Source organism: Amphiprion ocellaris, chromosome 9 (assembly GCF_022539595.1).
Source record: "Amphiprion ocellaris isolate individual 3 ecotype Okinawa chromosome 9, ASM2253959v1, whole genome shotgun sequence".
Taxonomy (NCBI): domain Eukaryota; kingdom Metazoa; phylum Chordata; class Actinopteri; family Pomacentridae; genus Amphiprion; species Amphiprion ocellaris.
The window spans coordinates 27,687,468-27,710,218 of record NC_072774.1 but is presented as its reverse complement, the minus strand read 5'-3'; the positions used below and the strand labels follow the sequence as shown (position 1 = coordinate 27,710,218).

The 22,751-nt window shown below is 38.8% G+C and overlaps 2 protein-coding genes across 4 annotated transcripts; one reads left to right on the top strand and one right to left on the bottom strand.

Annotated features, from left to right (window-relative positions):
* Positions 1-80: 80 nt before the first annotated feature.
* hpn (hepsin) lies at positions 81-14,852 on the top strand. Of its 2 annotated transcripts, XM_023276853.3 has the most exons (13): positions 81-216; positions 1,337-1,480; positions 7,957-8,064; positions 8,217-8,258; positions 9,180-9,309; positions 9,452-9,571; positions 9,730-9,770; positions 10,136-10,301; positions 10,690-10,880; positions 11,956-12,051; positions 12,946-13,088; positions 13,274-13,438; positions 13,581-14,851. In XM_023276853.3, the coding sequence occupies exons 2-13, from the start codon at positions 1,444-1,446 to the stop codon at positions 13,623-13,625; spliced, it is 1,284 nt and encodes a 427-aa protein (XP_023132621.2). In that variant the 5' UTR covers positions 81-216; positions 1,337-1,443; the 3' UTR covers positions 13,626-14,851. The 2 variants fall into 2 exon arrangements, with proteins under 2 accessions (XP_023132621.2, XP_035807168.2); XM_035951275.2 differs by lacking the exon at positions 11,956-12,051 and having other exon boundaries at positions 13,581-14,852.
* Positions 14,853-15,098: 246 nt separating this feature from the next.
* LOC111572968 (B-cell receptor CD22-like) lies at positions 15,099-22,417 on the bottom strand. Of its 2 annotated transcripts, XM_023276868.3 has the most exons (11): positions 22,336-22,417; positions 22,198-22,251; positions 21,766-22,089; positions 21,461-21,685; positions 19,688-19,966; positions 18,658-18,942; positions 17,217-17,295; positions 16,621-16,651; positions 16,258-16,404; positions 16,064-16,167; positions 15,099-15,572 (listed from the first exon to the last, which is right to left on the bottom strand). In XM_023276868.3, the coding sequence occupies exons 2-11, from the start codon at positions 22,235-22,237 to the stop codon at positions 15,512-15,514; spliced, it is 1,575 nt and encodes a 524-aa protein (XP_023132636.1). In that variant the 5' UTR covers positions 22,238-22,251; positions 22,336-22,417; the 3' UTR covers positions 15,099-15,511. The 2 variants fall into 2 exon arrangements, with proteins under 2 accessions (XP_023132636.1, XP_023132637.1); XM_023276869.3 differs by lacking the exon at positions 22,336-22,417 and having other exon boundaries at positions 16,258-16,401; positions 22,198-22,321.
* Positions 22,418-22,751: the final 334 nt, after the last annotated feature.

Below are 22,751 nucleotides of genomic sequence, written 5' to 3'. Positions count from 1 at the left end.
AACCTGTGAAGAGCAGAAAAAAAGGGGATTTACTGAAAACTTGGATTTATCTGTGCTGCCGGTTTAACGGTCTTCGAGACACAAGTTGTCTGCTTCTTGTTTTTGTTTTTGTTATTTTTTTTTGTTTGTTTGTTTTTTTAAACAAAGAGGGTGTATATGTAGAATATTTGTCTAAAGGGGAAAACCAAGACTCCACCTGCAGCAAAGGAAATACAGGTGAGTCACTTTCTGGAAGGAGACTTGAAGAGTGAGTTTAGGTCTTGTATGAAAAGACATTTAAACTAAGGCTTAATTTTGAACTACCTTGATTAAGGTAATGTGACATCTTTCTGAAGTAAAACTGTCATTTTAATTATTTCAACATTATAGTTAATTGTAGTGTACTCTTCTAAAATGCCCTTTGGTCTGTTGAACCAATTTAACCATCTCTGTCCCAAGAAAAAATAGCATAAAGCAGCTTACAGCACTAAAGTCACACAATTATGATCAATACTTGAAATCATAAGCCTTTTGACTATTACATAATTTTAATTTAAAGTGATTTATTTTACTATAAGTCTACACAGCTAACTGCAATGTTTCAGTTGCCTCATTTGAATTCATGTATCTTCTGTAACTGGTAAATTTAACCCACCATCCAGTTATCTGTAGTTACAAGAGAAACTTGATCACTTGTAATTATGATACACATACAAACAATAATAAGTTGTTAGTAGACCTGGAGGAGTAGGACGAGGTGTATATGTGCTAGTTCTGTCAGAATGAAGTAAACACAGAGTGGAAATAGCTGCTTTTAAAGAAACATCTAGCAGACTTTAGGTAACATTCAAAAATATAAGTAATAAACATGTAGTGTAGGCTTTATAATGAAGATCACAATGATTAATCTATTAGTTGCAACTATTAAACTATATTAAACAACTATTCTGGTTAATGGTGTGAGTCATTTTTTAAGAGTAAAAAGGTATCTGATTTCAGCATCTTTGATCATTTTCTCTTCTTTTTGCTCTTCTATAACAGTAAACTGACTATCTTTGGGTTGTGGACAAAACAACAAGGCATGCAAATGTTTCATTTTGGGCTTTAGGAAACAGTGACTAACATTTTCCTCCATTTTTAACATTTTAGTGACCACACAACTAATGGATTAATTGAGAAAATACTCATCAGATTAATCCTCTATGAAAATATTTGTAAGTTGTTGCCGTAGCAGTTATTCAGTCTTGTTTTTGTGTATGTATGTATGTATATAACTGTTAAAGCATGCAATGCACTATTATCTACCCTGTGGTATTTTTCCACACAAGACTTTTGTTATTATATTATCATGCAATAGGAACTGCCCCGGGCTTGGACCACCCGCCCAGAGGAGTCAAGGAGAGACTGACAGAAGTGAGAAAGGACCCTCATCATATCCTGCTGTTACCCTGTGCTTCTGTACATATGTATGCTGAGAAAGTAGTGACAGGCAAGAAGATGGGTAAGTGCTCATAATACATACACATAAACCCTCTCTGCTAAGACAAACACACACATGTGCTGATTAAAATGATGTGCTGGTCATGCTGCAGCTCCTGCTGACTGTTTTCTGTGTTTGGGAACAGACATCAGACCACAAGACAGTTAACCATTAACTGGTTTGCTCAAAGCTGCCTGGCTCTGATGTGCACTGGTTTTATTTTTGAGCTTTGTCTTTCAGCTTGGAAAACATATACCTGGACTGGTGTTAATAAATTTGTCATTCAGTGACATTAAGCCCTAATCAGAATAGACAGTCGATGATAACTGGAGTCAGAAATATCCACAGTCCATGTTCTTTTATCAGTCCTAAATAACTCAGTGTAACCTCAACTCTGTTAACATGAAGTTCTCCTGCACTACTCCAACACACCCCCATTAGCAGTGAAACCTGTTATTAAAAGGAAGCCAGAAAATTCACATCTGTCCTCCTGTTACTTGGCATGAGCTGATATGCCGTGCAGCATTTAAGTGTTGGCCAAATATTTTGCAGATTTATGGCTCCTGATGAGTTTACTGCAAGTTCCATGAGGCTGTTATGGAAGGAAAGATAAGATTACTGTCTTTATTTTGCTGTTGCTAGAAAGCACTTAAACAAACTATGATACACTGTTGTGGTGAAAATGTTCACTCACAACTCAGTATTTTTAGATTTATGTTAAAATATTTTACCCTAGAACACATTTTCAAATATCTGTAGACACAGAAACTTGAACACATTCATCCTTTAGTTGTTTTTAACACATAAATCTGTCAAAAGTTAAAAAGTAGCATTGCTTACCATACACCAGGGGCAAGTTAGGTGGAAGCTGAAAGAAGCCAGTAGTCTGTCTGCAGCTCAAAATCATTCCCATATCTTCTGCTGTTCTCAGTAGCACACCTTCTTCTGTGTGTATTTTCTGTAAGTTATTTTCTGTGTCTGAACACAGCCAGTAAGACGTTTGCTTTTGTTAGCTCCTGTTGCATGACTGAAAGGAGTCCACCCAGATGCAGTGAATCAGGCTGTGTGCGTAATTACAGGAGAAACACAGTTTAGCTTAGGAGTGGCACAAATGGTGTGGTTTTATCTTGTTTATGTCTGAGCTAAGATTAGGTGGGACATCGTCTATTTTCAGAAACAATCTGTGTTTACCTAATGGAGATGCGCCTATGGACCGTACATGTGTGAACAAGTACAGAAACTCAAATATGCACATTCACACACACGCACAAGACGTCCGTCTAATCAGGCTAATAGCTATTGCACACAATGATTGTGTTTATTTTTACTGTTCCGCCATGACAACCGCTACATGTGTGTGAGATTTCTTTCTGCTTCTGTGCTGTTATCTTTGCTCGATCCCACTTCTGCCACGCCTATATGTAGGTTCACTTTGGGCTACGAACCCTTTCAACTCTTTTCCTATTTAAATTGGAGGGGATATATGTTGAATCAAGCTCAGCCTTGTTTTTGATGGAAGACATAAATAAAAATCAGATTTTCCTGATTTGAAAGGAGTTTTGGAATCTGTTTCCCGAAGTCCAAATGTCAGTGCTGCAAAGAGGACAAAGGATAATACAATAGATGCTGACTCTGCAGTAGGTCAGGAGATCTAATAATCATCAGCCTAGCCTCGAAAAATGTTAGTTAGAGGACATTTTTTTCAGTCAGATTCAAAATTCCAATGTAATGAATGAACTTTTGTGCCTAATTTAAGACCAAAAAACAACAAATCCTGCATGCTGTGGGTGAAATCACAGCAGCTGCTGTGCTCACATGTCAACAGATCCTTCCTCACCACAACACAGCAAACTGTCTGCAAATGAAGACTGCATGTTGTGGTTGGAAACTTTGGAAAAGAGTAGTAAATAGAGCTTGATCTGGAATTGTTTTGTCAAATGAACCTAAATGACTAACCCTCATAATAAGAAGCGGGTTCTCCATTGGCAAAAAGATTTATACCATGTGGCAATGACTTCTAAGAGATCTTCTCTGTTTAAGTCTTTGCCAAAGGTTTTTCCACAATCACATTAAGACCACAACCATTCCTCCTCACCTCAGCTCTGGCAGATGCACACAGTTGCTACTTTTCAAACAGCAGTGAGGTGCTGCAGTGGTAGGAAGGCAGAATGACTGCAGAGTTAAGGTTATCCCAGAATCCCACAGAATGAGTATCGTGTGACTCATGGCTGAGGACAGAAATAAGCTGTAGTAAAATGCATGAACGGCACTCAGTGTGATGATTCATTCTTACCTCCAGTGCCAGCCGTTGTTTGTAACACTGGCAGGAAACCATGACAACAAACAGTTCAGTTGCACAATGTGGCAGCCATACATTTTAAATGCATCATGAAATCACAACAAAAACTGAAATTGCATATTTTTGTTCAGCAATTAAGCTAATTATTGTTGTTGCTAAAAGTAAAATTTTATGAATGGATCATATGTTTTTTTGGTGTTGTCAACTGTTACAAAGCTTTAGAAGTGTGACCTGCCACAGAAAGATGTTGGAAATTATATGTGGTTACCATAGGGGCGGCTGTGGCTCAGGTGGTAGAGCGGGTCGTCCAATGATCGAAGGGCCGGCGGTTCGGTTCCCGCTCTGTCCTAGTCATGTGCTGTTGTGTCCTTGGGCAAGACACTTTACCCACCTTACCTCCAGTGCAGCTACTCACACTGGTGTATGAATGTGTATGAATGTTGGTGGTGGTTGGAGGGGCTGTAGGCGCAGATTGGCAGCCATGCTTCCATCAGTCTGCAGCTGTGGCTACAAATGTAGTTTACCACTACCAGAGTGAGAATGAGTGAATGAATAATGGATTCATTGTATGTGCTTTGAGTATACCTTAATAGAAAAGTGCTATATAAATTTAATGTATTATTATATGTTATAGAATTGTCCTTCTGATGTATTTAGAGGTAATATAATTTAAAACGACATTTATTACACAACACTCGCTGTGTTGTCACGTTTTCTTTTTATATGATGAAAATTTTTGTTTTCAACTTTTACGATAATTGCAAAATTTTACCACTTAGTCTCTCCAAGGAGAACTTCTGCATTATTCATAATATAATACTAGAAATATAACACGTGGACATATGCGCGAACAGCTTTCCACCAACTTTTAGTATTGTAGCATACCCATCAGCACATAACACCAAAGTGATTTCAGAAGATCAGAGGAATCCTGCCTCATTATACACACACCCACACACACACACACACATACACACACACACACACACACACACACACACACACAGGAGAAGGTGGTCTCAGGTAGAAGTAGACACAACAGAGCGCTTGTTCTGACCTGCTGTGTGATGGGGAAGAGAGCAGGAAAGAAAGAAGAAAGGATTTGGGGAACAAGTGGGTTGGGCAGCGCTGGTCTATCTGCTAGGGCTGAGGTGTGGAGGAATGGTTGTGGTATTTCCAGCAAAACACAATGTGAACGAACAAACACAGCCCAGGAATGTCCTGCTGATAGTATGCGTAATGAATGTGTGATAGTCACTATGTTCACTCCTTTTTGCTTCACCTGTTTTCTGTCTATATTTGCTCCATCTCTTTTTGACTTTGGGGTCCTCATTGTTAATCACAATTTAAAAGAACAATAAGGCCATTATTATGACAAGTGCAGAGAGGGAGGAGGAGCAGACATGAAGCACAAAGAGGAGAGTGGAGGAAGGAAAAAGATGGGTGCAAGAGGCAAGAAAGGATTGTTAAATTTCAGGGAACATGGAGGTGGAGGTGGCCAGGCAGAGGCTGAGGTGTGGAGGGAGGGAGCAGATGTGATGAGATAGTTTAGAAGAAGGTTAAGGTCACTGGATTAGAAGGTCTACACAACTCTCAAGTTTCTGTGCGATGCTATCATTGGCTTTGTACAACAGTGGTTCCTTGTCATCACTTGAGTTGTTTACTTCCACAGATTAATCCATAATGTTTAGAAATCTACATACAAACAACAAAAACAGAATCCAAGTGGGTCATAAAGAGTAGGAATGCTGTCACTCCATCTGATGTTGGTTCTATCCTGCATCACAGAACGTCCCGCCTTTGATAACATATCGATGTGAGAGTGTAGGGGAAATGTTGGACAGAGACAGGGGCAGGAAGGAAACTGGTCTTGTAGAATGTTTTCTTGGATTGGACAGTCATATACTTACAGTATCTCCACTTGTTTCCTGGCACACAGATGGACAGTATTAGTATTACAGTCCTGACGGTCTCATGTACTGTGGTGAACAGAAAATCCACATAAAGTCAGCACACTTAATGCAGAGGACTGAGGATTACATTGCAGTACAATGCAGGTTTTTTTAACCTGTCGACATGGCCATCAGACCTATCACATGCAGAAGAAACAGTCAAGGCCATAGCTGAAGACTTCCACCTTAAAACTGCAGTGTAGTGAGGACACATGTGGAACAAACCTAAGAAACAAGTCTGCCAACTTGCAGGATGGTGCCTTCCATATCATTTTTCTTTTTAAGAATTGGTTTCCTGTACAAACATGCATGGCTGAATTATTCCAATCTTGCAACTTGCCATTGTCAAACAAATGTAAAGTAGTTTTGCAGTGTTTGGACAGAGTAATAGGAGGACTTGTGAAGTATCTGCCAGGAGTAGCAACAGCGCAGCGTTAAATCTAACCTATTTTAGCCATGAAGGGATGATTTTCATGGAAAAACAAGCTTTTTTTTGTTAAATCAATGGCCAGAGGGGGACTTAAAGCATTTTCTTCCTTCAGCTAATACTTTTGGTACAAAATCTCAATTATTTTTGACTATAATAGCAATTAAAAGTCCAAGAGTATCTACAGACAGTGGACATTTTGACATGTCTTTGCTGAAAACACACAGGGAGCATCATCGACGGCCGTGGAGGGTCAAGTGACTTTAAGGTTAATGACTTTGTTGATGTAATTTCCCATCCACCTGTGCGTACTTGCACACACAAGTAGCTACTTGACTAACACAGACCTTCTTCACAGCAGACTTGTCAGCAGGAAATTTTGCAAACAACGGTTCAGTTAAGCCACAACAATGAGCAAGACTGCACAGTACAAGGATTATTCATAATGCTCACCTAAATGGAATGTGGTCATTTTTAATGTGAGGTACATTTGTGTTTTTACTGCTATGTCAAGCCAAAATGATGCTGTGAGAACTCTTGCAAACACAAGTATTTATATAGTTTACAGCAAAGCTTCACCTGATTCAACTTGAGCAGAAATTTAGTCAGATAAAAACTGAAAACCCCCAAGTGTGCAAGGTCTTTAAAGGGATATATTATTCAATGTAATCAGACAGATTTGCTAAGCACATAAACGTTTTGGTAGATGGAACTCGTGATTTTCTGCTTTCAAATCTGATTCAATTTGTCTGAGTTAAGAGGTGTAACCCTAACCTCCTGCTATTGTGTGCACTGTTGCTCTAACCTTTATGATGATGATGATATAGGCAAGGTGTTTGTACAAATGGTTGATAACAGGAAATGAAAGGAGCTGACCCATGTTTAATGATGAGGGATGTGCACAGCAGACTGATAGTTCACATAAAAAGAGGAGTTTTGTACATTCAGAAATACATGCAGTTTTGTAACGCTCCTGTCTTCTCGATAATTAACAGATAATCTAGAAAAACACAATGAAAATGAGAAAGGAGTATAAAATATCAGTGGACTTTTTTTTTTACGACAGACTTGTCAATGCAAACATAGGACAGGAGAAACTAATAGAAATAAATGTCAGCTATGACAGTGCCAGTCTGCACAATACAGGGATCTTTGAAGTCATGCCCCTGGACTGATTTGCTAATGTTAAATACAGCTGTGCTTTTCACTCCGTTTCTTGTGTGTAATGAAAAATGTGCACTAACTGTGAGGTTCTACGTGACGAACTCAGAGGATAACAGGGGCAGAAAGGGACACGCTGACAATAACATTCGCATGCAGGCAACACGACAGACATGGCACTATATCCTAGTTTAAGAGTTTGTACTTGCTTTGTGGAGAAACGCTAGACTTTAGACTATTGATCTAATCGCTGTCATTTGTACTTTTCAGCTTGTGCCAGGGGATGTGCTGCATCACATCAGGGCAAAGAGCTGAAACCAGTCATTTCACAGATGTTTGCTGTAGGGCGGCCTAGGAGTTTAGAAAAGAGACCACAAATTAAACACTAGCAGTCTGAACTTATCACATATTATTTCGCCAAATACCTGCATGCATCATAGTATGTCAGCAACCACACAGTTAACTTTAGTTTAATGTTTACTCTTCTGATTTCATCACCGCACTCTTCTCCTCAGCCAAGTGTGCTTGTATGTTATATAACATTAAAGTGCTGCTGTATACTGCATGTGTGCTAACATATGTGTTCATGGGTGTGTCTATGTATGTGTTCTGTCAGATGAGATTATGTAGACTTCTGCATGTATGAATGTGTCTACAGGCAGCAGGGAGATCTCTCTGACCTGTGTGTTGACCCCCTGCCGGGTGGTCGGGGTCTGCATAACACTGATGACCTTGGGAGCCATTGGAGCAGCCGTCTGGGCCGTAGGTCAGACTACACACACACACACACAGACACACACACACACACACACACACACACACACACACACACACACACACATTTTAGTCACACATTTAATGATGATGTTCTGTTGATTGTGATATTTAAAGATGCGTGTGTTCTGCATTTCTCTGTAGTTACGTATTGCACAATGGAAGAAGACACAGGCCTGTATGATGGTAAGCGACTGATGGTTTAAAATTCATGGATTTTTAAGTAATCTAATACTAGATTTTTAATACTGATCAAGAGGGACTGACGAATATGTTGTTAGTTTTGTTTTATTTTTTAGTTTGTTTGTTTAGAGCCGATGCTGATTATTGGTAATCAAGAAAGACCAATAACTGATATTTTGTGCCGATATACAGTAACTCTATGTTTTAACCAAATATGACAGCAGAGAACCTGTCATTAATAACTATACTTCTTAATTAATATGGATGCCTTTAACTGAATATGTAAAATGGAAATAGAAGTGATTAAATTAGGACGCTCTCCTCTGTTTATGTGGATGGACTGAGATTGATCAGTTTGTCTCCTGTTGTTCTTCTTTGTTTTCTTAATATTTCACTGTTTAGTCATTGTCCATTGTCCACTAAGCTCAATAAAAGCATCTTAAAGCTTTACTAATTACTGTTTTCCAGACAGTTTCAGGTTAATCTGTGGCTTGCTGTTAACGTAGCCTTAGCTGCTGTGAGAGTAGCTAATTTCCCAGTTTGTGGCAACAGCTTGAATTTTTGGTTTAGTTTTTGCATTCTCTGCTTGAGAGACGTTTCTCAGAGCACAGAGTAACGACAGACGGAGAGAGGAGGCTGCAACAGACCTGAAGTAACTCATTTAGTTTATCGATAGTCGATCAATAAAAACTACCTGTATCGATAATCTGAAAAATGCCAAATATCCGCCACGATAATCTGCCAGTCTGGTAATCGGTCTATCCCTCATTGCCATAATAAACGTCACATAGAACTAGAAGGTTAAAGTGGTAAAGACAATTATGTGAAGAAAAATGTTAGATAAAATAAATTTTCATTACAGCAGTGTGTGTTGTTGTACCAGCACTGTTTTAAAAGCACCCTGGCCTGTATCACTCTCTGCAGTTCAGGTAAATTCAGCCGACCAGCGTCTTAGAATCTTCGACTCCACTCAGAAAAGGTGGCGTCAGGTGTGTTCTTCCTCAGCCAATGAACTTTTAGCCAGCATCAGCTGTGAAGAAGTGGGATTCATCAGGTGAGATAATTATCTGAGTGTTTTCATGTGGGATAATATATTAGAGGACTAACGTGTGTGTGTGTGTGTGTGTGTGTGTGTGTGTGTGTGTGTGTGTGTGTGTGTGTGTGTGTGTGTGTGTGTGTGTGTGTGTGTGTTTCAGTGTGGTGAATTATTCTGTCACATCAGTGCCAGAGGCAAGTGGTGACGGTGGCGAGTTTTTCTGCGTCAGACAGGATGAACTCAGTTACGGAAAGAAAATCAAAGACTCATTGTTCCCATGGTAACAAACCAAGCAGTCCTTCTACCACACTGTCCTCTCTGTTGCTCTTTGCCTTTCTGTCACTTGGTTAACACAGAAAAAAGCTGAACACTAACTTGGGTTTGGATGTTTTCTTTTCTCCGTCAGCCTGTTACTAACTCTGTCTGTCTTTGTTGCAGCGACTGTGAGAGCAGGGAAGTTCTCACACTGTTGTGCCAAGGTAAGATCTAAGATCTACACTCATTCTGCCTGACACACTGGCACACTTTATACACCGATACCTGACACCCACCTCTCATCTTTGTCTGCACATTGCCTTGTCATCCTCTCATGCACCTTGTTGTTTGCGTAGCTTATTCTTTCTCTCTGATGTTGCTCTTCATGTTTTCTTTACAGCTTACTATTTTCTGTTTGCTTATATATTATTTATCTATGTGTATTCTCATATTTATCTCTTTTACGCATGTTTTGTCATTATTCTCTTGTCCTTGTCAGTTTAAATCTTTCACCTACAGTTTACCTAGGCTGTAAACTTATTTTTCTCTCCTTTCCTGTCAATCTCTTTCTCCTGTCTCTACTTGGAAGACTGCGGCAGGCGTAGTTTTGCAGCAGACCGTATAGTTGGTGGTGTGGATGCAAGGCAGGGCAGCTGGCCTTGGCAGGTCAGCTTGCAGTACGATGGCGTTCATCAGTGTGGAGGATCGATCATCTCTAACCGCTGGATTGTTTCCGCTGCTCACTGCTTCCCAGAGTAGGTGACACAGCTTATTGTTACACAGAAACAACTGCTGCGTTTATGGATGTCAATAATGGAAAATCTGGTTTAATGTAAGTTCCTCAGCATGACTAAAATGCATGCCGGTATTTTAAATATAGATCTTTTTTTCTGTATGAATGCACTTTAGTTTCAACATGTTTAGAAACAATTTTGTTTCTAACTTGCCCTAGAGACGCAGAAATCATCATGTTAACATTATCAGACTGTTCTGCTGAAACATGTCTGCTCCATCTGTCTTTAAGATGATGAATATATGGAAATTTCTATGACTCTTTATGCGTGTGGAGAGCTGAAGAAGTAAAGAATGGAAAAACGGTGTGTAAGACCTTACATTCTGTGTTTTTTCCACTTCCTATGCCAGGCGGTATCGCTTTGTTAATCGCTGGCGTGTGCTGCTGGGCTCCATCTACAATAAACCCGTCAACGCTAACGTGGCAGAAGTGAAGACCATCGTTTACCACAGCAGCTACCTGCCCTTCGTAGACGCTAACATTGATGACAACAGCAGGGACATAGCTGTTCTGGCCCTCACCCAGCCTTTGTCTTTCAATGGTAGGACACAGTGGCACAAGGACACGCATGCACGTTTGTGAAACAGGAAACGCTGTATGTCTGCACAGTTGAATTCATGATGAAGGAAAGAGAGAAGGAATAGCAAAGAAATGGGGAAACAGAGACGCAGTCATCATGATAATCTGCCCGGTTTAGGTGTCCAGTTTTGTAATTTTCAGCAGAACAAAACCTCTTTTATCTGACATAATTATGTCAGGATTGAACAGAACGTAACCAGCGGCAGTCTCTGATGTTTTCTGCCTGTCCTAGAATCCCTGGAGAATTACAAGTGTGATTTAGACTCGCATTAAAGGTTTTATTTTTCCTAAACCATAGATTTTGCAAGACCACTGCAAACAAGACCAAAGCACAGAATAAGTAACAATTTCTTTAAGAAAATGACAAGTTGAAACATTAACAGTATGAACACTGATAAGGAATACATGAATGTCAATAGCAGCAACTGGCTTTGTTTCTGAAATTAAAATGAAATATGATTTACAGTAATTTTTATAATATGGGGATGCTGTTAAAATATATATTTTTTACAGATATTTGGCAGACAGTGCGCTGGTTATTGTCATGGCTCTGTGCTATAATGCAGAGGATGACACTCATTGTTTCAGTAGGTTAAGTCTGACATCTAGTGTTTGCTTTTTTAAATACAAAAGCAGCATAAAGTTTGCTGGAGAAAAATAAAAAGTCAAGTGTCAGGTTGAACTGCCAGTAAAGGGTGGTGCTCTTCCAGACAGTTTGGTTTACAAGGGCTCTGTGTTTGTTTTTTAACTTCTATTCTTTGTTTTTAGAGCTAGAAATGCACCTTTAATGAGGGTAATGTAGGCAAAATAAGAAAAGAGGCAGATTTAAAACAGGAAAAGCTGGGAAAGTCACAACATGGAATGTCACAAAAGAGAATCTGGAATGAGTGAAAATGGTGTAAATAAAGAAGGAGCTAGTGAGAGCAGAAAGAACAGATGAATTGAATGGAGGCAGAGGCTGAACTTTCTGCAGGGACGATCTGGAGTTAGTGAGTTGGTCTAATATGATTTTTTTATATATATATATTTGTGTGTAGAATACATCCAGCCTATTTGTCTACCAGCATATGGTCAAAGACTGATTGATGGACAGATGGGAACAGTGACAGGTTGGGGAAACGTAGGATACTATGGTGAGTCTACATTTCATTACATCTCTACTGTACCTTGCAAAATATTTTTGCTAATGACAATAGCATTTCTTGACTTTCTTTCATTAAAATTATTGATATTATACAACCCAACTTATTGCTTTCTAGTATTATCTTGTTATGAGCTTGTGTGGTGTCTTGCCCAATTTTGGTGGCCATATGTTTGTGAGGGGACTTTTTAATTCTTGAGTGACCACAGTGAAGGAAATAATGCTTAAAACACATTGATCAGTTCACTTGAGTTTTGTGTCTTGTATTTTTGGCCATTTCAAACTTGTTTTGTGGCTTTGTGACTGCAAATTTGTGTTGTTTTGCTGTTTTTCCATATGTGTCTATGTGATCAGTGTTGGGACACTGGTTGATTAGGCTGAGTGGCTACAGCTGCTGCATCCGACGCACCTGCTGCAGTGATTGGTGACACTCCTTTAAAAGACAGACTCTTGAGCTGTTCAGATGGGCTCCGACTTCAGAGAACTGCACATCATATTTCTCTGTTCGTTTGAGAGCGGGTGTCAAATAGCTCTCTTGTGAGAAATAAAGCCCCTTTGAATTGTGTTTACACCCTAAGCACATTTATTTCACCCTCCCCTCCTTTTGTTTGGTTTTGTTTATTGTAATTCTTCCAGCCATTTTGGCTGGCTTAGTGGGTGATAGAGGCAATCTACCTCTATCACCTTTCCGAACCCATTTTGTGACCTTTTGTTTGGTTTATTTGTGTTGGGGTTCTTTGTTTCGTTACGGTTTTCCTTTTGATACTTTAATAAAGTTTGGGGTTCTGGGTATTTTCCTGGGGTCCCGCTTGGGAAACGTAACAATCTATACTCAAACCTTTCAACATCTATGATTGTTTTTCTAACAGTTTTTGATCACTCTCAGGTCATGCAGCAGATGTTCTCCAGGAAGCGAACGTCCCGATCATCAGTGATGCTGTCTGTAATGCTCCAGATTACTACGACAACCAGATCACCACCAGTATGTTCTGTGCTGGCTATGACAAAGGAGGCACTGATGCCTGTCAGGTCAGAGTTTATGCAGTTTGGTGCATAAATACTGGTGTTTTTATACATTGTGTGTGTCTCTTAGTGTAAGTTTATAATTTCATGTCTGTGTGTCCACTGTGCATCCCTGTGTTGATCCCTTGATAATCTGTTTACTGGTTGGACAACATGTGAGCGTTAACTGCTACAATCATCTGTGATCTCAGGGAGACAGCGGTGGTCCTTTTGTGGCAGAGGACTGTCTATCTAAGACCAGTCGGTATCGTCTGCTGGGAGTAGTGAGCTGGGGAACCGGCTGCGCACTGGCCAAGAAACCTGGTGTCTATACCAGAGTGTCTCGATTTCTGCCCTGGATATCGACAGCCATGAGGGTGAGAGTCTTTTATTCGATTATGATTATCGTACCTTAAAGTGCTTCCATTAATTTCACAAGCAGATCATTAGCGATACATGTTTGACTATTGGATTTCTAAACTGTAGAAATTCAAAATTTCTGCTCTCATCTCTCTCCAGAATTATCACAATGCACCAGGTGTTCACAAATTGGCCCGAACATGAGATTCCTGCACCCACATTTCTACTTTTTTGTATCCTTGGATGACAATATGGACAGGTCATGCAAGCGGTACTGTGATTCTGTAGCGTGCTACCACGAGGGATAAAAGGCTGTGATGTACTCTTCAAATTTCCCTTCTCACTGAAACATTTCACAGAGGATTGATCCACTTCCTGAGCCTTAAACGTTGTCCTGAATCTTTGCAGTAGCCACAGACAGCAGAGCCCTTTAAGAGATGTGAAGTTAGCAAACTTGACCAGCTTTATTCTCATGAAGTTATGAAGAAATAATGAAGTCAAAAAAGGGAAATATTGCAGCCACCATACTGGATTTCACCTTTATATATAATAGGATTATTTTTCTTATCCATCTTCTTTTTTAGTTTTTAACTGAATACACTTGCAATGTCAGCAAAAGTTAAGTTATAAATAACCACTGAGCTGAACCACTACACGGCAGTAAACTGCAGTGAAACATGTAATGGTCCTTCTAAAGAAATCCAGCTGTAATTTAATTTTTTCTTCCTATTATAAGATACTCCTCACTACGTAGAGGTTTTATCTATGCATTTGCTCCACGAGTCACTTTCCTCTGCAGCCAGTAAGCCACAATGAGTGCAGAACCACTGATTTGTCACTTGAATTATTTTGGCAGAGGCCGGGGTCACCCATTTAGACAATTCAACATCTGAAGTGTTTGTAATTTATGAGTCATGAAAATTAATGTGTGAAAAAAGAAAATGTTGGAGATTTGTTTTGTAAAATTATAGCATGTAGTAAGGATGTCATTTTACAATTACAGTGCGATACATGCTGTGTCTTTTTTATGCAGTAGCCTGACATTTGTTTGAAAAATAATTATTCATACAAGGTTTATCTTTATTAAAGTCCCACATGAACTGGTGAAGATGATACTCTATCCAATCAGTGTTTTGTTGTTGTCTTGTAAATATTAGTTGGTACCTTGTTTATCTAGATGTTTATTTGAGAATGTTACTGATGTCTAAAAGATCCGAGTGCAATAACAACTACAATCATGTTCTCATAAAATACTTACTGTACTTTGCTGATTTCAATCCACAGTCATAAACCAAAGCTTAGGATTGTTACCGAGTTGTGTGACTTTGATTGTGGTGGTATCTGAATGGAATGAGGCCGTTGTACTTCTTTATGTTTTCTTGTAAAAAACAATAAATCAATAAATTTGCACAGTAAAAGAGAAGAGTTTTTTTGGTGTGTAAAATTGTCATGAATTTATCTTACTAGGGGCTGAAAATGGGCAAGAGGTGTCAGAAGACATTATGAAAAATCTGATGTGGGTATTACAAAATAAATAAGTGTTTAGTCAAATGAGATTTTTTGCAAAAACTTTGATTCATGCAAATTCATTCAAATAGCTCCTTTTGAAAAAACATTGAAATACATTTTACATTCATAAGAAATAAAATGTGTGCAAGAGAAATAAACACTGTTAAATACAAGTTTTTGAATTCTATATTACATTGAAACAAAGGCTACTTAAAAACAACCTGCTCAAAGTGATGCAAAACAATATCACATTGGCTTTGTATGAGCTGTGACTTTTACAATTGTACAGAAAAAGAAATAAATTAGAGACAAATCCTTTTAGTATAGCATAAATACTCAAGGTAAGAATGAAACCCTTGCAGTTATTATTACACTAAACTATGGTTCTGCTACATAAGCCCTTCATAAACACAGAATTCTAAATAAATTTAAAAAAACAAAGCATAATCAATTGAAACTTTGAAACCTTAAACTCCTATGAAGGTACGTTTGTTTCAAGACTATTGCACAACAATCTCAATTTAACCTCCCTGAGACACTGAGGTTTGAACTTTTCATGTCAGGTGAGAGGAAGATGAACCTCAGTGGGGTGTAACCACAGTGGCATAAATCACAGAGTCGCTGTTCTCCCCTGATGTGGACCTGAGGAGGAATTTATGGTGTTAATAAGCATTAATCAGCCAAACAAACATTTTTATTACTGCTCACAATAAACTGCGCAGTTGAAGTTCAATTTCATTGTCAAAAATCAAGTTAAACTTATTATACATATTGTGTTTTTAAGGTTGAAGTTTATATTTTAAACTTGAATACTGAAAAGTTAAATAACTTGACACTGCTCTTTTTTCGTTTTCAAGTCTAAACTATTTTTTATTCTTTTGGAGTTTTATGATGTTTTCAGAGTGCATGCAGAGAAAATTTCATCACATTGCTATGAATGATTTGAACGATGCACTGAAGAATATAAAAACGCTGCACTAAGTCTACATGATTATTACAATATCCACTGTCAATAATAGGATTTTTATTTTCTCTGTGAAGATCAAAGCTCATTTGATATATTATTTTCTAAATTTGTGGTTTGCACCTGTACATTAACAACAACTAAACGATAAGAACTTCATTCAACCTACCAGGAGTCCTGAGCTGCTCGGCTGCTGTTTGTGTGATGTTTGGTGTTTTTTGGTTTGATGGTCACAGTAGAGTAAAGAACTTCCTCTTCATAAGACATGGAGCCCTGAAAGAAAAGAGAGGAGTCAATCAATCTCATTTTTTTTAAACATTTTTTTTACTGTCATAAACAGTCATGTTTAAGAGCGATTTTTACATGAGGGTGCGAGTTCCTCGGTGAAGCAGAAACGATGGTCAGAGGAGCAGAGGATGGAGATGTCAGGATGTTGGCATAAACAGCATCAGATGGATCTTCAGTGGCTGAAGACTGAGATCTACTGAGTCCGGAGTCAAACACAGGCTGCTACAGGAAACACAACAAATAAATTTCCTTGCACAAGCCCTTTGGGTACTTTTACCTCATGTTTCTGCTCCACTAGTAGCATGAAACATCTAATGAGGTTCAAGTTAGAAAGAAAAACTCAAAATTAATCACTACTGGGAGTCTAAAGTCTAAATCCAGACATTTAATTATAAGAGTTTAATCAGTTTTTACAGTAACTGTGTTGGAGTTACTCACTTTTTCCCCTGCGTTGCTCCTTCGTTTCCTCCTGCCAACATGACAAAAAAATAAATAAATCAACAAATAAATACAAAAAATGATAATGTTACTCCACTCAGAACAGAGTGTACTTAATTGTTGCTCAATCCGGTGCCATCACGTTTTAGGGAAGTTGTGATGTAATAATGGCAAACACATCAACTTGGGACTGACTGACCAACATGTTTTACCCTATGTCAGAGCTGAGCTGTGGAAAATTATTAGAATATGAGGGGGAAAGGTTTAAGAAGTTTCCTAATTCATCATAACTCACAATACTATATATCCATTCAAATACAGTGAGCACAGAATCTATGAAAATCTGTTCATCTGTAAGAGTAATATACTCTTCCAGCAGAACATCAAAAACTGGAATTATCATGTTCAGTATATTGAGATACTGCTGTGTATAAGAAGTGAGAGTGTGGTTAAAAGTGGCAACACAATGGAAATTAAGATGACACACATGAGTTTGAGACACATCATGAAAGTTTTGCAACATGTTGAGTGCAGAGACAATTCGAACATGCAGATTTAAGTCAGACAACACGACTCTCCATCATTCAGTGACTCACCGGAACAGAAGCAGCACGATCACAAGTGTCACGCAAAGACAGACTCCGATTCCAGCCAAGACTGGGATGGATGGGCTGCCTGAGGAGAAACACGGTCAAATAAACTCAAACTTCAAGAAAAAAATGAAGATGGAAAAATTACATTTCATGCAAAATGAAGATGAAGCACTAGCTGATAAAGATGAGCCACTTAATGTCATTTGATGTTGTTGGATCGTATTGCACCATTAGATACTGTTATCCATGAAATAATTCTGGTTAAATTAACTTGGGCTGTAAGGAACAGTCCTCATGTGGGTCAGATCATACTGCTTCTCCAAGACGGTGGTGTTGCTCTTCATACTTTGCAGGTGACACCCTGATCTATCTACACATGACTATGGTCCTTTAGACTTCCTGTTTCTGTACCATGAGAAAGAAAACAAGTGGATCCAACAAAATTTCCCTCAACCTACATAATGATAAGAATGAAACTATTCTTTTTGACAATAAAGAGGGAAGTGGGAACTAACATTGACATCAAGACTCTTGGTGAAAACAAGGATGAAGATGGAAATTTCACTTTCCACATTAAAACTGAAATTAAGTCACGATTGTGGCATTTTAAAATCAGCTGAGAAAGAGAAGAGCTTTTATTTCTTGTACAGTGGACTACTGTAATGCACTACTTACTGGCTACTGACATTTTTGTTCAAAATGCTGCCGCTACAATACTGGCAAACAATAAGAAGGGAGAACACATCAGTCCAGTTTTTAGACTGTTGGACTGACTTCCAGTTAAAGACAGAAGTGAATTTAGGGCTCTGCTTATTCTCTACAAGTCTAGCAATGGTTTGGGCCCAAAATATATGAGAGCTGTGTTTACTGAGCACCAGATGTGGAGGAGCTGGTCAGTGGAGCCCAAAGGTCAAACCAAACAAGGCGGAATGGCTTTTGGCCATTTTGCTGGAATCAGAACTCAGACACGCCCCAGCCGAAGTCATTTTTAAAACTAAATGTTAAATTGTATGAACTTCTTGCACTTTTCTAACTTAGTGGTACTCAAAGCGCTTCACAGTGTTTCTCAATCACGCTCACATGGCGACAAAGCTGACATGTGAGGTGCCTGATTGCCATCGAGAACAACTTCAGGTTCAGTGTCTTGCCCAAGGACACGTCGGCATGCGGAGCTGGATTGAACCTCCAACCTTGTGATTAGTGGACAACCCACTCTGCAACCTGAACCAGAGCTGCCCACAAACTAAACTGAAGATGTTCCTTGTTCCACTGCTTTTGGATAACGCCTTACTTTTGGGTTTTCCATAAATTCTGGTCAAAATTATTCTGTACTTTTCACCGTTTTACAATTTATCTTTTAAACTTTAATTAAGCATTTGAGAGTCATTATGTGAAGCAGTTTGAATGCTTTTGTGCATGTAGTAAATAGTAAAATGTCACACACTTTTCTGCTTTTCTGCCATTGAGAGTAGAACCTCAGTAGAGTTGTTTTCCCCCACGCTGTTCCTGACCAGGCAGAGGTAGAGTCCGGTGTGAGACGCCTCCATCGAGGGCAGAAACAGCGTCTGTCCTGAGCCCACTTGGGTCATGGAGCTGGAAGAAGCTGCCATCTTGTACCAGCTGTAGCTGTCAACTGGAGGGTTTGCATCACTGCTGCAGGTCAGACTCACACTGCTGCCCTCCAGGACATGTTCAGGAACCACTGAAACTGAAGTGTTCATTGGCTGGTCTGCAAAAAGTACATAGGTATGTGTGTTAATAAAATGAAGTCATCAAAATGCAAAATGCTGCCGATCTCTGCGGGTAAAACTGTTGTTTAAATACACTTTATGTCTTTATTGTTATTCTTTACTTTTAGTTATTTATCTTCAAATATTGTATACATTCACGTCTTCAAGCCCCTAAAAAATTTTATAAAAACAGCTGAATGGCAGCAAAGGCTATAAATGTGATGATCAGTCGTATTTGCCTAAATCGAAGGAATCAAAGAGAACTCATTAGAATTAAATACTTTAATTATGCACTTATTTAAAATATCTCATAGGATGGATTTTCGTCTAAGGTGAAAAATTCCTCCCAGAAATGATCTCAGACTTGATATACAGTATTTTAAATGAAGATCTGCCTTTTAAATAATCTGAGATATCACTTTATGATTCTAATCAGATCAATTTACCTCATATGTACATTCTCAGCTCAGATAAAGAGGAAACAGTTTGAACATGTTATCAGTACGTCCACTGAGTCTTACACAATGTTTTTGGCAGAACTTTTTAACACATGCTGACAGCTGACAGATGGAGAGCTTTAATAATAAACGTGAGGAAGTTATGATATTAGGCAATTTCAAATTTCTGCTTTCAATTATAACTGGACTGTACTTTCCTGCTGTGAGGGGGGATTTTTGACACCACTCAACAACACACTTTCACTTCAAAAAAGATTTTTCAAGCCAGACTTTCCAGCCTTCTTACAGTGGACATCAAGGAGAACATCTGTGGAGTTAAAGAGGCCGCTGCCCCCCCAGGTGATGTCATTCGAGGCCTGGCAGTGGTAGCGTCCACTGTCGCCGAGCTGCACCTCGGAGATGGTGTGTTTCTGCCTGGAGTTGATCAACTGTCCGTCCTTATACAGCCTGTATCCTGTTTCTTCTACAGGAGGGTTGGCGTCGCTGCTGCAGCTGAAAGTCAGCGTGTCTCCTTTGATGACGTCTCCTGAAGGACTCACTGACAGAGTCACCTTCTTGGGAGCGTCTGTTTGAGATAATGGACAAACAGTGAGTTATAAGCAGAAAGATATTTGTAGAATTTGTACTTCCTTTAATTCCCAGACGACTGCTTAAGCAGACTCATTTAAAAAAAGGACAGATTATGATGTAAACTTCTCAGTTCTCTGTATTAGTGCATCCAACTATAGAAGGCCTGTAGGATGGCCTCTGTTGCAGTCTCTAAAGTTTAAAAAAATCATGCTTCTCACTGCGTATAAATTTGTGCACAATTCTACCTCTGGATTTACAAATTTCTGATCATGTCCTGTACCTGAGACCACAAGTTCTTTCTGTGTTAAATAAATCCAACCGCCCTGGTCACTGTTTCACGTTAATCTGATAACAATAAAATTAACTGGTCACGTGAATCCAGATGATTGGATTCATTTATTTATTTGTTTGCTTGTTTGTTTAATTCCTAAGGATCAAATTGGAAAAAAAAATAGAATGACTTGTTTAGATTTTTTTTAAGGCATTCTAAAATCAGATCTTCAGTATGTGTTGCTCTAAATTTTTTTGTAGGACTGGGATACGTATGATAAAAAAAAAAGAGAATTACTTTATTGGATTCTCAGAAGGAGGGATTCGGTGTGGATATTAGGAAATAAAATGATGTAAAATTTTGTTGAATAATACAGCATAAATAATTACATTAAGTAATGTCCCCATAAAGAATCCCCCAAACAGATATCAGTATCAAACAAATAAGATATTTAAGTAAATCTTTTATTTATTACAGTATTTTAATTAAAATTACACTTTTTTTTTATTTTATTGTGCTTCCTAAAAGCAGACCTTCAATAGCTGGTCTCTTTTCAGGTGATTAAGATAAAGAAAGAAATTAAACCAGTGTTAAATACTCATATACACATTTGTTTGTATTTTTTGTTGTGGGTCAGATGAGTGATCTGACTCTAAATGAAATTTAAAAATGTTCTATTATTTTCAGTTTTTTCAGAAAAACTCAACATGACTTATGCTAGCAGTTGTGTGTTTTTTTTTGTTTTGTTTTTTTTTACAAAGCTTGAGGGCAAATTGAGATACATAGTTCTATTTAGAGTACTGGTAATCCCGATTTTTTAATTTTTCAAAGTTTGTGTCTAGATTAAGATGGTCCAAACCAATGCTGCTTCAAAAACCGGCACAGCAGTCAGACTGATCCTGGATAGTAAAACATGGGATTTCCAAATCAGAATCATTCAAAACTTTTGAACAACTGGACCATTGATGTTAACGGTTTCAGTAACTGATTTCACCAAATATGTCAACTGTATCTGTACATGAAGGACGAGCAGATGGACTTGGGACACTCTAAAATGACTTCCCTCTAGCGAGACAGTTTGCTGTACGAGTAGCAACAAGTCAGGACTGTATTTCATAACAGTAACTATACTGAAACACGCTGACTCACTGCTACACTGTCATTTCTTAGTGTAACACGTCTCTAAGCTGAAATATTTAGTGTTAATCATCTACTCACATCGAACGTCCAGAGCCACCGAGGCAGATCTGGCCGTCTCTTGTCCTTTGACAGCACAGTGATATCTCCCAGCATCCTCTCTGCTGGCCTGAAACTCTGAACCTGATACCGGTTGTCCATCTCTGAACCAGACGAATTCGGTGGTTTGAGGACAACCTGACTGACAGATCAGCCTGACATCTTCTCCTTCCGTCACAGTGCTCGGCTGCACCGCAGCGGTCAGTCCTGTTAGAGAAGCAGAAACATATTAATCCTCTCTGAAATCATTCCAACTCTAAAGAAATGCTCTGTAATTGTGTCATTACCTCTCACAAACAAATAGGAATATGTTTCGCTTGTCCATCTGTCACCTGTTGTCTCAAAACTAAAGTAATAGGCTCCTTCATCAGCGAACTGTACATTATTGATCCTCAGATCACAGTCGCCCTGGTAGTTGCCCACATAGTTAAAGTGCGGAGGTGAAAGAGCAACCAGCCTCTGGCCATTATATCTCAACTGAAGTTTAGACCAGCTCACTGAGGTGACAGTGTGACCTGAAGGATAGCTGTAGTCGCACTTCAGAATCGCTGATGTCCCCTTCAAGGCACATTGGTGTTCAAGTGTCACCTCCCAGTCTCCACTCCACACACCTTCAAACAGAAAGAATAAGGTGAACTCTCTTAAATTTAGCTGAAATGTATTAATTCTCAAAGCTGTAGCCAGCGCATTTCTAATTTATCAGATAAAACAATCCTTACCTGGCAGGATAACCAGAATAGTCAGAATCAAACTCTCCATTGTTTAAAATGAACCTGCAGCATCATGACACAGGTTGGTTTTAATACGTGGATGAATGGAAGAAGAACTGTCAGTGAACAGAATATAAAAGTACTCACCTCTTGAAAGAAACTCCCTTATTGATTTGTTCATTCTTAGCGGTGAAGTTTTGTGCAATGAAAAGCAGAAGTAGAAGGTTTCCTCTCCCTGCTTCCTCTCATTAGAGCGTCACACATTCACAGTGCTGATTACGTAAAGTCAGAAGGACTCATACTTTAATGTGTTAACCGTCAATATGAACAGACAAACAACTACGGACATTAAAAGTATTTAAGAGATAAGAGTTGGACAGTGGATTCAGGCATCATAACCCACATTAGTGAGAAACAACAGGCAGCACATCACAGTATAGTACTCTATAAGCTCAGTATTCATGCAAAGCAACATGGGCAGAAGCTGAGGGTGGAGCTGCTTGGCTGAGTTTACTGATAATTTACTCTCAGTTTTTCCCTTCATGCAAAATGTCCCAGAGTTC

What these genes read in the sequence shown, in the direction of transcription:
- hpn (XM_023276853.3), top strand. Translation starts at nt 1,444, where the DNA reads ATGTATGCTGAGAAAGTAGTGACAGGCAAGAAGATGG. An exon ending in AGTGACAGGCAAGAAGATGG is followed by an intron (nt 1,481 to 7,956) that starts GTAAGTGCTCAT and finishes ATGTGTCTACAG; the next exon opens with GCAGCAGGGAGATCTCTCTG. An exon ending in AAAGACTCATTGTTCCCATG is followed by an intron (nt 9,572 to 9,729) that starts GTAACAAACCAA and finishes TCTTTGTTGCAG; the next exon opens with CGACTGTGAGAGCAGGGAAG.
- LOC111572968 (XM_023276868.3), bottom strand. Translation starts at nt 22,237, where the DNA reads ATGGAGAGTTTGATTCTGACTATTCTGGTTATCCTGCCAG. An exon ending in TATTCTGGTTATCCTGCCAG is followed by an intron (nt 22,090 to 22,197) that starts GTAAGGATTGTT and finishes TTCTGTTTGAAG; the next exon opens with GTGTGTGGAGTGGAGACTGG. An exon ending in TTCCTATTTGTTTGTGAGAG is followed by an intron (nt 21,686 to 21,765) that starts GTAATGACACAA and finishes CTTCTCTAACAG; the next exon opens with GACTGACCGCTGCGGTGCAG.